Below are 15,033 nucleotides of genomic sequence, written 5' to 3' on the forward strand. Positions count from 1 at the left end.
ATCATTCAGAGCTCAGTACACCCAGGGAGCTATTACCACTCTTGATGGCATGACCTGCTCGTCATTCTAATGTTCTCTCCTCATCTCCCCAGTTCAACGTTTACTGGTCCCACAGCACAGGTCTCAGCTGCTGGCTCCCCATAGCCTGCCCTCTGTAATACAAGGCTTAATGCTCTACACAGAGGGAAATAACTCCATTACGGAGTGGGAGCTTGTTTCTGGGCTTTCTCGCTGGCTTCTCATTGCTTGTGTTTACGACACAGGGGACTGGCTGTTCCCAGAGGCCTAGCCTGCAGGCCGAGACACAATTACCCCCCACAGCAAACCCAGAGCTCCAACGTCACAGCCAACTCCATGATGACTGACTGAGTCCCCAGAGAGCTAGGCATGTGTGTGTTTCGGTGTGTCTGTATTTGTGAGGTGCATGATTGCCTTAGCCTGTGTGATAGCAGTGTGGATGAAACCGGTCCAAGGACATGAAGAGGGGTCATTCCCACTGTGCCTCTAGAACGCTGGCGCGAGGAAAAGAGGATGATTTGCCACTCACAACCAATCACGTCACAGTGTGGGGCTCTTAAAGAGGGCCACAATGAGTCCGGTCTCCTACAGCCTCACATGTCTAAGCAGGTGCTCTGACATTCCACATGGGCTTAGACATCTCCATATGAACAGAGAGTGAGTGGCAGGTCCAGAATGGAGTGGCTGGACCTGCTCCTCAGACCTTTGTGAGGCAGTGTGACGCTGGGGGGAGCCCATCACAACACTGCCTTAAGTGGATTTAGCAGATCAAAGGCTGGAAGAAGGAAGAGCACTGCCATACACTGGGGTATATCCACTGTAAGTGGACAATAAGACCTTTCATGAATTCTCTGGTGGTAATGGGGAGATTTGGAGCTGAAATGTGACGGGAACAGGACCTCTCCATGAGGTACACCGTGCCAAAGACGGGACGAATAGTCCTTAAGGGTGTTCTCTGTTCTCTGGCTGTGTGAGCAGCTAACGCTGGCCAAGAGGGAGACACAGGTGAGGCAGAGCAGAAACTCTCACGCTTGAAACGCACCACACACTGCCGCAAGGAACACAAAGGTTTGAGTGAACACCATCTGCAAACAACCACACACAGGGCATCACAGACACTCACAAATGGCTGGAGGGGAGGCTCAGGTGATGCTGGATGATTAGCGTGAGTACACACCTCTAGAACAAAAACATTACACACACACACACACACACACACACACACAACCCAGTAGGGAGGCCACAGGTGAAGATAGTAACTTCAACATGCCTAATCACCAATGTGATTTCCATCCTAAGTTGGTTACCCAGCCAAATACACACCATCTCACACTCTCCCCCTCTCTGCCTTTGAACTGTATGAACTAAATGCTAATGTATCAAAGCCAATCACTTCTTTTCACCTCGAAGTGGAGGTTCAGAGAACCAAGCCGTGTCATTCCTGGCACACCTTAAACACAGCAGTGTGAAAACACCCACAGGTGACAATTAACCAGTCACTTCCTGCTGTCACACAGCCTCATCTTATACACGCCATAATTCACTACTACCTAGGAAATACAGCGCTCAGAAGAAAATGGACGTGAACTTGTGAAAAGCATTATGCCGCTATTTCCTATAAGGACAGAGCAGGAGTCAGTGTAATAAGGATGATATTTGGGCACTGCCTAGAGGTGAATTTTTAACATTTTATTGAACCTTTATTTAACTAGGCAAGTCCGTTAGGGAGAAATTCTTATTTACAATGACGACCTACCCCAGCCAAACCCGGACAACACTGGGCCAATTGTGCGCCGCCCTATGGGACTCCCAATCACGGCCAGATGTGATACAGCCAGGATTTGAACACCATTGAACAGCATGTCCAATGAAATGAATAGGCTTTGCCCACATACATACATACACATCAACACTCAAGTTATTTCTACAACTTCTTTTTTTTATCCTGTAGATTCTTTTGACACTATATGCCCTTTTTTCTTCCTTGGTCTTTTCCTCTTTCTAATGTACCTAATCAATGCTGTACTCCAACTGCAGAAAGGAGGGGAAAACAATGAAACAAGGTTTAATGATATCCAATCCCAGAAACAGTCTGTTCTAGCTGAAGCTGTACACTCCAGCTGCATCTTACAGTTGGAATAGAATTAGCTGAAGAGATCAAAGCAGACAGAGAGAGCGCAGACAGAGAGAGAGAGCGCAAACAGAGAGAGACAGGGAGAGAGAGCATAGACAGAGAGGGAGAGAGAGCACAGACAGAGAGGGAGAGAGAGCGCAGACAGACAGAGCGCAGACAGACAGAGCGCAGACAGACAGAGCGCAGACAGAGAGGGAGAGAGAGCGCAGACAGAGAGGGAGAGAGAGCGCAGACAGAGAGGGAGAGAGAGCGCAGACAGACAGAGCGCAGACAGACAGAGAGGGAGAGAGAGCGCAGACAGAGAGGGAGAGCGCAGACAGAGAGGGAGAGAGAGCGCAGACAGAGAGCGCAGACAGACAGAGCGCAGACAGACAGAGCGCAGACAGAGAGCACAGACAGACAGCGAGAGAGAGAGACAGCGAGAGAGAGAGAGAGAGAGAGAGAGAGAGAGTGTGTGAGAGAGAGAGTGTGAGAGAGAGAGAGAGAGAGGAGAGCGAGAGAGAGAGCAGAGAGAGAGAGAGAGAGCAGAGAGAGCAGAGAGAGAGAGAGAGGAGAGCAGAGAGAGAGCACCAGAGAGAGGGCAGAGAGAGAGCACCAGAGAGAGAGAGAGAGAGAGAGAGAGAGAGAGAGAGAGAGAGGAGAGAGAGAGCAGACAGAGAGAGAGAGGCACCAGAGAGAGGGCAGACAGAGAGAGAGAGAGGCACCAGAGAGAGGGCAGACAGAGAGCAGAGGGCAGACAGAGAGAGAGAGAGAGAGTGCAGACAGAGGGAGAGAGAGAGAGAGGGCACCAGAGAGAGGGCAGACAGAGAGCAGAGGGCAGACAGAGAGAGGGCCGACAAAGAGAGGGAAAATGAGGTGGAAACTGAGCTGCACTTCCTAACCTCCTGCCCAATGTATGACAATATTAGAGACACATATTTCCCTCAGATTACACAGATCCACAAAGAATTCGAAAACAAACCCGATTTTGATAAACTCCCATATCTACTGGGTGAAATACCACAGTAGCAAGATTTGTGACCTGTTGCCACAAGAAAAGGGCAACCAGTGAAGAACAAACACCATTGTAAATACAACCCATATTTATGTTTATTTATTTTCCCTTTTGTACATTAACCATTTGTACATCGTTACAACACTGTATATATACATATAACATTTGTAATGTCTTTATTCTTTTGAAACTTCTGTATGTGTAATGTTTACAGTTAATTTGATTGTTTATTTAACTTTTGTATATTATCTACCTCACTTGCTTTGGCAATGTTAACATATGTTTCCCATGCCAATAAAGACCCTTGAATTGAGAGAGCACAGAGAGAGAGAGAAAGCAGACAGAGCGAGAGAGAGAGCGCAGAGAGAGAGAGCAGAGAGAGAGCAGAGAGCGCAGAGAGAGAGAGAGAGCGCAGAGAGAGAGCGCAGAGAGAGAAAGAGAGAGAGCGCAGACAGAGAGAGCAGACAGAAGAGAGAGCAGACAGAGAAAGAGCGAGAGCACAGAGAGCGAGCGCACAGACAGAGAGAGAGTGGGCGGACAGACAGAGAGAGGGCAGACAGACAGAGAGAGGGCAGACAGACAGAGAGAGGGCAGACAGACAGAGAGAGGGCAGACAGACAGAGAGAGGGCAGACAGACAGAGAGAGGGCAGACAGACAGAGAGAGGGCAGACAGACAGAGAGAGGGCAGACAGAGAGAGGGCAGACAGACAGAGAGAGGGCAGACAGACAGAGAGAGGGCAGACAGAGAGAGAGAGGGCAGACAGACAGAGAGAGGGCAGACAGACAGAGAGAGGGCAGACAGACAGAGAGAGGGCAGACAGACAGAGAGAGGGCAGACAGACAGAGAGAGGGCAGACAGACAGAGAGAGGGCAGACAGACAGAGAGAGGGCAGACAGACAGAGAGAGGGCAGACAGACAGAGAGAGGGCAGACAGACAGAGAGAGGGCAGACAGACAGAGAGAGGGCAGACAGACAGAGAGAGGGCAGACAGACAGAGAGAGGGCAGACAGACAGAGAGAGGGCAGACAGACAGAGAGAGGGCAGAGAGAGAGAGGGCAGACAGAGAGAGGGCAGACAGAGAGAGGGCAGACAGAGAGAGGGCAGACAGAGAGAGGGCAGACAGAGAGAGGACAGAGCTAGAGAGCAGTGGACAGACACTATCCAGTGTTTACCATCTCCCAGATAATAGAACGGGCCGGGTTATGTTATTTTACCATTTGCCTGGTATTTATTTATAAATTAGCCTACATGTTAATGGTGTTTAAATATGGCCTTTTTGGTAGTCATTGAAACAAGTGTCACGATGTACCAATTGATTCCAGATATACCAGGGCTCTCCAACCCTGTTCCTGGAGAGATACCCTCCTGTAGGTTCACTCCAACCCCAGTTCTAACTAACCCGATTTAGCTTTTCAACCAGCTAATTATTGAAATAACAACAACTTGGTAGGTGCTTATATTTGTCCTATTTCACAAATGTACAAGTGTGTATTATATGCATGTATGAATTGGAAATGTGTTTTTTGCATATCCCAACTTTCCCAGGGACACCCTCGGAGAGTGGGGTCATGGCCAGGGTCAGCCATGATCAACGGCAACCCCTGGAGCAATTAGGGTTAAGTGGCTTGCTCAAGGGCAGAGACAGATTTTTCACCTTGTTGGTTCAGGGATTAGAACTAGCGACCTTTCCTTATTGACCCCACACTAACAGCTAGGCTAGGCTACCTGCCACCCTGTAAATATTAGAATCAGGTGCATGGATCAGGGTTGGAGCAAAAACCTACAGGATGGCAGCTCTCCAGGAACAGGGTTGGAGAGCGACTGAGATATACTATGCGTAAACATATGAACTGTTAGCGGCTATGAGGAACCTAGCAGCTGAAATAAGGCTGTCAAAATGATGCACTAATGAGGGTCAAAGAGCACAAGAAAATATTCACTTATGCAGAAATGCATCAGCTTCCCCAGAGACATACTGTAGTAGGTTGTAGTAAATGTATAATACTTTCCAATTCCATGGTAACAAAATGATGCCGATTTTTCACTTTAAAATGTATGTCAAACAATGTGTGATGGCACCAACGGCACAAACCATCATTCTGTTACCAAACGTTGCATCTGCATTGTTCTTTAATTAAATATGTTTTAGTAAAATGTTCAAGTAGTCCTTGTATGGTTTGTTTAACTTTGAAATCATTGATATTTGTTTGGCATACCCTTTAAAGTGAAAAATCTGAGTCTCAGCATCACTCTGTTACCATGGAATCGCCTTACTGCTGAACTAGTGAAAATGTGTATACAGCTAGTCTTCTGTCACTGTTAGGCATCTCACACTACACCAAAACTCAAGGAAATTGTTGGATGTCAAGTACGAGGCTTTTGAGTTGATGTATTTAATATGGCAAAATAAACACTCCACTCCTGATTAACATTTCATGGAAAAGTTGGAATGAGTCAACATCTTCAATCCCAAAGCAAATAAAAAATGAAAAAGTCCATTGTAAGCATGAATATTGAGTCAGTCATGACAAGTATGCTTTCAAGTACCTGATTCAGTATAATGGACACATTTCAAACATTTAACAAAAGGTGTGCATCCTGAGCATTGCAAGCTATTGATTCTCACTCAATAGCCTCTCTCTGCCTCAAGTTGTTTACAGTCTAGGCCTAAATGGAACTGAGTTGCAGGAAATCTTAGTACTTAAAAGTTTGGAAATTATGAAAAGAAAAATGCAAAATAGGATTTTCATCATGCAGGAATCTAATAATTAACATTCTCTCCACAGATCTGACGAGTCTCCAAATCCCTGTATGAAATGCAAATGTCAGTACACAGAGTAATATCAATCCTCTCTCTTTTTCCCCCCCATAAGGGAGGGCCTGTGTCTCGTCTCTATACTGCTGGAGGAGGGACAGGTAGCTACTGCCTTTACTCTGGGGTTTTGGCTTTGAATTGAAGACAGAATAAAGAGAAAACGACTTCCTATGCAAGAATAATTGGGAAGTGTAATGCAGTCTTTAAAAGCTGTCTCGGTTTCCCCCGCAAATTCATCTCTATTATGACCTGGTTTGACATCATAATGGATTAATTTGATCACACCGCATCGGAGGAGTGAGAAACACTTCTCCCGCTGTTTTCTCTCCTGTTATTCTATTCTATTTTTACGACACCTTGATGAATTCATGCAGGGCCCACAATGATAAATACACTGTGGATATCTGAATGGGACAATACATCAGCTGGAGTGTTTTGCTTGCACCTCTTTAAAATTCATCTCTGGTATGTGTGCGTGACTGGAGCCCTCAAAACCAAAAGGCAGAACTAGGCTAGTGTCTGATTTAGCCTATAGCTACAAAGGAAATAGTCAACTATTGAAGCTACTACATGAAACTGAAGTGAAGCAAAGTAATGTTATTCAAGTGACTTGTGTATTGCAATGAGTATCACGCCAGATTTATGCATATTTATGTAGAAATGCCACATCATGTCTATATGCCCTTTGTTCTCAATGTCCTTCATCTTTGATGTATTAAAAACATGTGTGGTAAACTGGCCTACTCAACAATGGATAGCAGGAACCCGTATTTAACGCTGTTCTATGACACATATGAAGACAACTAGGCTGTCAAATAGACTGGGAGAAAAACAACAAAGTGAAGTCATGGCAAACAGGGAATTAGTGCTGTGATGAGTGTCAACACAACCAGCACTGCGGCATAGTTACAAGCCTCCAACTGTTTGCTGCATAACTATTGGTAATCTGATCATTTAGGATTCCACAGTCGTAAAGAGAGTCAAGGTGCCAGTGCCACATCTTTTCCTGTGAGGTTCCGGCCATTATGTCCACCAGGGATGTACAGTAACGGGTTGGCGTTCTGCATTGGGAGAAGACTGACGGCAGTCATTAAAAGGCTTGTTTCATTGTGGCTGCGGAGCTGCAATTCATCACAACAGTCAATAATACCATGGCATTATATTAGGAGATGATATCTAATACCACATCTCTGAGAGAAACATGGCTGTTGGTGCCAAACCCACTAATGAATGTTGTGTCTTTGTTACAAAAGGTGGACTTGTGTCTAACCAACTAGATAAAGCCTTCAAACCTCTTCAGGATCGGACCCTTTTTTCAATTTTCGCCAAAAATGAAATACACAAATCTAACTGCCTGTAGCTCAGGACCTGAAGCAAGGATATGTATATTCTTGATACCATTTGAAAGGAAACACTGATGTTTGTGTAAATGTGAACTTAATATATGATAATAACACATTAGAGCTGGTAAAAAGATAATACAAAAAAAAGAAAGTGTTTTCTTTTTCATTATCTTTGAAATGCAAGAGAAAGGCCATAATATAATATTACAGTTTAGGCGCAATTTAGATTTTGGACACTAGATGGCAGCAGTGTGTGTGCAAAGTTTCAGATTGATCCAGTGAAGCATTGCACTGGTCAATTGATACATTTTCAAGTACATAACTATAGAGAAAATACAAAAAATGATATGGTAATACAAAATTGAAGTTTACACTCTCCCAGGAATGTCATACATGATGGATCATTTGCTTATACACTAACTTTCACACATCTAGATGGCCGGGCGGGGTGGGTGTGGAGCCAGAGACAGCAGGGGTTCAACCTGTAGAACCCAGTTCCTACATTTTAATATAAACATTTTATTTTTTTTAAACTATGCTACATTTTATCTCTGGGACCCTCAGGATGACAAATCAGAGCAAGATTACTGAATGTAAGTACATTATTTACCTTCAGAGGTGAATGTATCAAACCAGTTGCCGTGATAAAAGTTTTGTTGTTGTTGTGCACGCTCCTCGAACAATAGCAGGGTATTTTTTCACTGTAATAGCAACTGTAAATTGGATAGTGCAGTTAGATTAACAATTATTTAAGCTTTCTGCCCATATCAGACAAGTCTATGTCCTGGAAAGTTTGCTGTTACTTACAATGTCAATCCGGTCACATTGGCGCACGTTAGCATCAACCGTCCCAGTATAGGTACACTGACCCCGTAGAGGTAAGGAGCTTTGACAGGACTCATGGTTAAACAACCACACACACAAAGGAAGCAGCAACAGAGATTTACAGAATCGCTTGGGTAAAGTGTTGAGCAGCTGACATAAACGGGGAATTCAACAGGTTCTTGGAACAGTGTGTTGGCTCTCTGAGAGCAACTGACAATTTGGTATAGAACTAGCTACTGTAGCATTGTGAATAAGCTTTGTTCTCGGTCTTTAGGCAGTACAACTCCTCTCCCCAGCACCATTATATAACATGTGGTCCTACATCTTTTGGTAGTTTGAAGCTTGAAGTGTGGTCCTATCTTAGAGCAGCTTGAAGCTTGAAGTGTGGTCCTATCTTAGAGCAGTTTGAAGGATAAAATGTGCTCCTACCTTGGGGTCGGCAGTGAGCAGTTTGAAGGCCTCGTAAACCTGTTTCTCCTTCACTCCTCCTCCCAGGTCTAGGAAGTTGGCCGGCTTCCCTCCATGGAGGTCGATGATGTCACACGTGGCCATAGCCAGTCCAGCCCCATTCACTGTAATGGCAGGTCAAAGGTGAAATTAAACCACAAAGAAAGGTGTTACTGGTCTCAGAAAAAAGAGAAGGCCCTTTAAAGCATCCCTTCAAAATAGTTGCTGTGCTCATCGCAAAGTTAGATGACAATCGATGATACCGGAACTCTTATAATAGTTCTTCCCCTCCATACTCCAATGAAGTTAGATTTCCCACATTAGTCAAAATGAAGTTGAGAATTCAAACATAAACCCTTGAGAGAAAACTGTGACATTGAAAAGTAGTTGGGATTTAATTACAATAAACATTACCTAATACAATCATTAAAACAAAAACATAAGAGCGCACAGTGAAATCAATGAGTAAATGATCTAATGAAGAGGGAATAACAAATAATCTTTAGAGAATTTAAAGCTTTAAGAGGTCAAATGTTAAAACTCGTCTAATGAGGATACTTAACACTTGAAGAAGTTGAGAAGCGGAGGGAAACGTGATTACGGCAACACTCTTGACTTCAGAAAGCAAGTGTTGATTAAAAGAAGTTCTGTCGCACTAGTGTTGGCCCGTATTATCAGGCAGCCTAATGAGAGCATCCCTATCCCGCTGGGCTTCTTGGTGCTGTGTTGCCAGGGAGCCAAGTGATTCAGCCGCTTCCTGCTGAAGCCAACACGCCTCTCTATAAATGTCTTACCTCATTTGGGTTATCAGCGCTAAGCCTGCATCCTGGCAAGCGCCCCTACAGAAGTCTCAATAAAAGGAAACTGGTTTTAACAGCTGTCACTTTGGTGGGTTACAGAGCTTTTAAGGAGCCCATCAGCTCTGAGCTGTTGTCCTGTAGGAAAGGCTGGACACAGGAAAGAGGCACTAACCGTGCTCTTACTGCCACAGCGTTTATGAGGCTGCAGGGAAACCAGGAGATACTCCCTAGCATCCCAGAATTACATTATAAAGCTTTGATTTATGACAGGGGAGACCTATAATGAGAATGCTAACAATCCAGCTCACTGGAGACTTTTTATTATTATGGCTAATTAGAAAGAATTGGTTACAGCGTCCTCCTTCTGGAGTCGTTAGAAAGCTGGTTGTTAATTTGGACTGGAGAGGAGCCCAGTCGGCCCAGCCAAAAAAACTCCATTCCAGTTGGTGTGGGTTAGCCATGGCTAAATGCATAGAACATGCATGTGTGTGGACAGTGGACAGCCATAAACCAGAACTCACCAAAGCAGGCAATGTTTCCATCCAAGCCAATGTACTTGAGGTCCCATTTGGCTGCCTCGGTCTCTGTAGGATCGCTCTCTGACATGTCGTCCATGGCAAAGACGGCTTTTTGACGGAACTCTGCGTTATCGTCAAAGTTGATCTTGGCATCAAAGCACACCACTGAAAGAAGGGAGCGAGAAAGAGAAGACAGAGAGAGAAACATAAATAGGAAGACAAATAGATGAGGATATGAAATGGAAATGTAATTAACATTTCTAACAAACTCAATAAAATGTTTTAAATAAAATGTGGCAAGTGACCTCATCCTACTAGACTTAATTACTTCAGTATTTGTAATGGTGAAGCTCATGTTTATGTATTTGACAGTGCCTCTAAGGGAGAATATATTGCTTTTACACTTCACAAGGTGCAGTTCAAAGAAACTAAGCTAAATGTTAACTGCAAGCAAAGTATTTACTTCAGATTTTCATTAAGGGTTGATTATCAGTGGATCTACTTCAGGTTTCTTAGCATTGCAGGGCTGAAATCCTGAGGTGTGCTCCTTGTGGATTTGTACTTTGTAAGGCCCACTATATACCACGACCATTTACACAAGGGTGACTGAAGCCTTCATCTATCAATACTCTATAACAGCCTGGAGGACAAATGGCAGTACTGGTACACGGGGTCCCCATGGAACCAACGGTAAATTCACTATGTAATGGCTCATCTCTGAAATACTACCTGGGCTGAAGCTCCCAAGAGTAATAAAGGTGACGTGACACAAACAGACAGCCCCACACACACACACAGCCCCCCCCCACACACACAGCCCCCCCACACACACACAGCCCCCCCCCACACACACACAGCCCCCCCACACAGCCCCCCCCCCACACACACACACAGCCCCCCCCCCACACACACACACAGCCCCCCCCCCACACACACACACACACAGCCCCCCCCACACACACACACACACACAGCCCCCCCCACACACACACACAGCCCCCCCCCACACACACACACACAGCCCCCCCACACACACACACAGCCCCCCCCCCACACACAGCCCCCCACACACACACACACACAGCCCCCCCACACACACACAGCCCCCCCACACACACACACACAGCCCCCCCCCCACACACACACACACAGCCCCCCCCCCACACACACACACACAGCCCCCCCCACACACACACACACAGCCCCCCCCACACACACACACACAGCCCCCCCCCCACACACAGCCCCACACACACAGCCCCCCCCAAACCCCCCACACACACACACAGCCCCCCCCCCACACACAGCCCCCCCACACACACACTAGGGGGAAACAAAATAAATGGGAAACAAACTTCAACAGCAGCTAAGTAGAGACTCCTGGAGCTGCTGTATGTAACCAACTTCAGTATAACAGTGTTCCTTTTGACACTCTTTTCTGTCTAGTCTTAGTCATTATAGTCATTTGAATAATGATTTAGTCTAGTCGTCAAAATGGCAAAAAACAGTGGGCCATTTTAGTCACATCACATTTGTATTGCTTCATTAACCTATAGTAAACAATCACTGACTTCCATGTGCACAAATATACATAGCCTACCAACATTTCTGCATAACATCCTATTCTCTTCCCAACAGCAGAAAAATGACAAACATATTATATAAGAATTATCTGGCCATGTAAATTCATAATTCAGCCTACATAGAAGATGCACATTACATACAAAACAAACAGACACACACAAATGCAGAGACCAAGAGAGAGAGACACGTTTGTTCTACATAGAAATATGCTATCTGAACATTCCAAAACATTGTGTCCTTTGAAACATCGGGCGCATTGTTCTATCTGTGGCTACACCTTGTTCCATCTGTGGATACACCACTGAACACAAATATAAATGCAATATGTAAAGTGCTGGTCCCATGTTTCATGAGCTGAAATAAAAGATGCCAGAATGTTCCATAAGCACAAAAAGTTTCTCTAAAATTTTGTCCACACATTTGTTTACATCCCTGTTAGTAAGTATTTCTCCTTTGCCAAGATAGTCCACCTCACAGGTTTGGAATATTAAGAAGCTGATTAAATAGCATGATCATTACACAAGTGCATCTTGTGCTGGGGATCGTTTTTTTTTGTTTCACAACACAACGCAATAGATGTCTCACGTTTTGAGGGACAATGCAATTGGCATGCTGACTGCAGGAATGTCCACCAGAGCTGTTGCCACAGAATTGAATGTTAATTTCTCTACCAAAAGCCACCTCCAACATTTTAAAGATGGTGGCAGTGTGTCCAACCAGGCTCACAACCGCAGACCACATGTAACCACGGCAGCCCAGGACCTCCACATCAGGCTTCTTCACCTGCAGGATCGTCTGAGACCAGCTACCCGGACAGCTGATGAAACTGTGGGGTTTCACAACCAAAGAATTTCTGACCAAACTGTTCGGCGTCCTCGCCAGGGTCTTGACCTGACTACAGTTCGATGGCATAACAGACTTCAGTGGGCAAATGCTTACCTTCGATGGCCACTGGCACGCTGGAGAAGTGTGCTCAGATAGCGTGTATGGTGTCATGTGGGCGAGCGGTTTGCTGATGTCAATTGTGAACAGAGTACCCCATGGTGGTGGTGGGGTTATGATATAGGCAAGCATAAGCTACAGACAACAAACACAATTGTATTTTATTGACGGGAATTTGAATGCAGAGATACCGTGACGATATCCTGAGGCCTATTGTCGTGCTATTCATCTGCCACCATCACCTCACGTTTCAGCAAGGTAATGAATGCACTGCTCCATGTCGCAAGGATCTGTACACAATACCTAGAAGCTGAACATGTCCCAGTTCTTCCATGGCCTGCATACTCACCAGACATGTCACCCATTGAGCATGTTTGGGATGCTCTGGATTGACATGTACAACAGCCTTTTCCAGTTCCTGCCAATATCCAGAAAATTTGCACAGCTACTGAAGTGGTGTGGGACAACATTCTACAGGCCACGATCAACTCTATGAGAAGATGTGTCGCGCTGCATGAGGCAAATGTTGGTCACACCAGATACTGACTGGTTTTCTGATCCATGCCCCTACCTTTGATTTAAGGTATCAGTGACCAACAGATGCATATCTGTATTCACAGGCATGTGAAATCCCTAGATTAGGGCCTAATGAATGTACTTCAAGTGACTGATTTCCTTAAATGCACTGTAACTCAGTAACTCAGAAAATGTTGCATGTTGCGTATTTATTTTTGCTCAGTGTAGAATCTGTTACGACCAGAATGGACAAAGTTTTGTAGACTTTACCCTTTTCCAAAGTTTAAAAAAATGGCGTTATTGCAAAGACGCACTTCACAGAATAGGATTCACAGATTCTCATGGACAGATGAAACGGCGAGAATCTGTCCAGGCTCATGTAGAATTATGTGATTACCAGCAGCAGTAATTCCTGGTTTTGGGTTTTCGTCTTTGATTATTTGGACGAGTCAGGATTGGGCGAAGGGTTAGGCCAAGAGTTTCCGTTTGCCAGGAAGGAGATTTCTCTTCCTTCCTTTGCACGAAGGTAATCACAATTGTCAATGTAATTCCCCCCAGAAGTAAAACAGGAAATTACACATTTTCACAATATAATTTTACTTCTGGGTAACCGAGATTCGGCATTCCATAACGGAAATATGCAAATACAAGCCAGAACGCGCCAATAGGATATCGCTAGCTCGTGCTTGGCTCTGCCCACCTCCTTGCTTGTTCTGCTACCATTGGAAATAACAGGCTGTGGTTTATCTTGGTTTAGTTATAAAACTATTTGGTGCAGCCTAAACAAATGACTAACGGGCCGGTCCGCAAGTAGCCTAGTTTAAGAATGGCCCGCGATGCATGTTAGAAAGACAAACAATGTAGTGCCGGTATTATGGGACATGTCTTTTGAACGGTAGCCTAAGGGCTACAATTAAAACGTTTTCTCTGAAGAAAAGAGGGAGTCTAGAATACAGAACTTGTATATGAAATGCAGTGGTAAAAGTGGGAGAGTTGAGCGAGACTACAAATTTAAAGACAGCCTACTTTTCTATAGCCTACTTTTCTATAGCCTACTTTTCTATAGCCTACTCAAGGGAGAGAAAAACCTAGCTAGACTGTTGTTTTACTATTCAACTCAATTCTGCTTCTGTTACTAATTTCGTAAAAGCAACTTATGTTTCTTAACCAGACAAAGGGTAGCTAACTAAATGGCTAGTGGTAACTGGTTAGCTAAGGTGAAGCAAGAGAGTCGTCAGCTGATATCTCAAAGTGCTGTACAGAAACCCAGCCTAAAACCCCAAACAGCAAGCAATGCAGGTGTAGAAGCACGGTGGCTAGGAAAAACTCCCTAGAAAGGCCAAAACCTAGGAAGAAACCTAGAGAGGAACCAGGCTATGAGGGGTGGCCAGTCCTCTTCTGGCTGTGCCGGGTGGAGATTATAACAGCACATGGCCTAGATGTTCAAATGTTCATAAATGACCAGCATGGTCAAATAATAATATGTATGTATGTACATATGTATAATATGTATAATATGTATAATCAGAGACAGAGCCGTGGCGGAACCTGTCTGCCCACACTCATTGCTTGCTCCCTCCCTGCTCACCACCTGATGTAGGCTGTGTTTGCCGGGTGTGACTTGTCCTTCCCACTTAACGAAACTGCGCTGCGCATCTGTGCTGCTAATATTAATTGTGCTTATCACTGAAAAGCTCTCAATCTCTCCAAAAACTCTTGTTCAGTCCACTTACGAGTCCAATTTTTGTCACAGAGATAATTTTGGCTCGTTTTAGTCAACTTTAGTTTAGTTATATTTTTTTGTGTCTATTTAGTAAGTTATAGTCTCATCAATTGCCCCTGAAAAATAGGTGTTTGACAAATATTTTGGTCACTATTTTTGTTCACGAATTAACACTGTAGTACATTTTCAGAGATGAACAGTAATTTGGTTTTACCGTCCCTCTGGTGACGAGCGTTCAGCTACACTGAAATGAAAGTAAAAATAATAGACCAAAGTGGGAAAAGACATGCAGTAACTTTCTGCCTACTGTGATGTTCTTCAGTACTGTGGTTTGTTGTTTAAACTCGACTGAAAAACAGACATCCATGGTAC

At 44.6% G+C, this 15,033-nt stretch overlaps 1 protein-coding gene across 1 annotated transcript in view; it reads right to left on the minus strand.

Moving 5' to 3' along the window:
* suclg2 (succinate-CoA ligase GDP-forming subunit beta) overlaps positions 1 to 15,033 on the minus strand; it is a 131,149-nt gene that overhangs the window by 54,547 nt on the left and 61,569 nt on the right. Inside the window, exons 8-9 of the mRNA XM_014133406.2 lie at positions 9,900 to 10,061; positions 8,561 to 8,703 (exon numbers count right to left, since the gene is read on the minus strand). Of these exons, the coding sequence (XP_013988881.1) occupies positions 8,561 to 8,703; positions 9,900 to 10,061 (305 nt within the window). The remainder of the gene's footprint in view (positions 1 to 8,560; positions 8,704 to 9,899; positions 10,062 to 15,033) is intronic.

Source organism: Salmo salar, chromosome ssa12 (assembly GCF_905237065.1).
Source record: "Salmo salar chromosome ssa12, Ssal_v3.1, whole genome shotgun sequence".
NCBI lineage: Eukaryota > Metazoa > Chordata > Actinopteri > Salmoniformes > Salmonidae > Salmo > Salmo salar.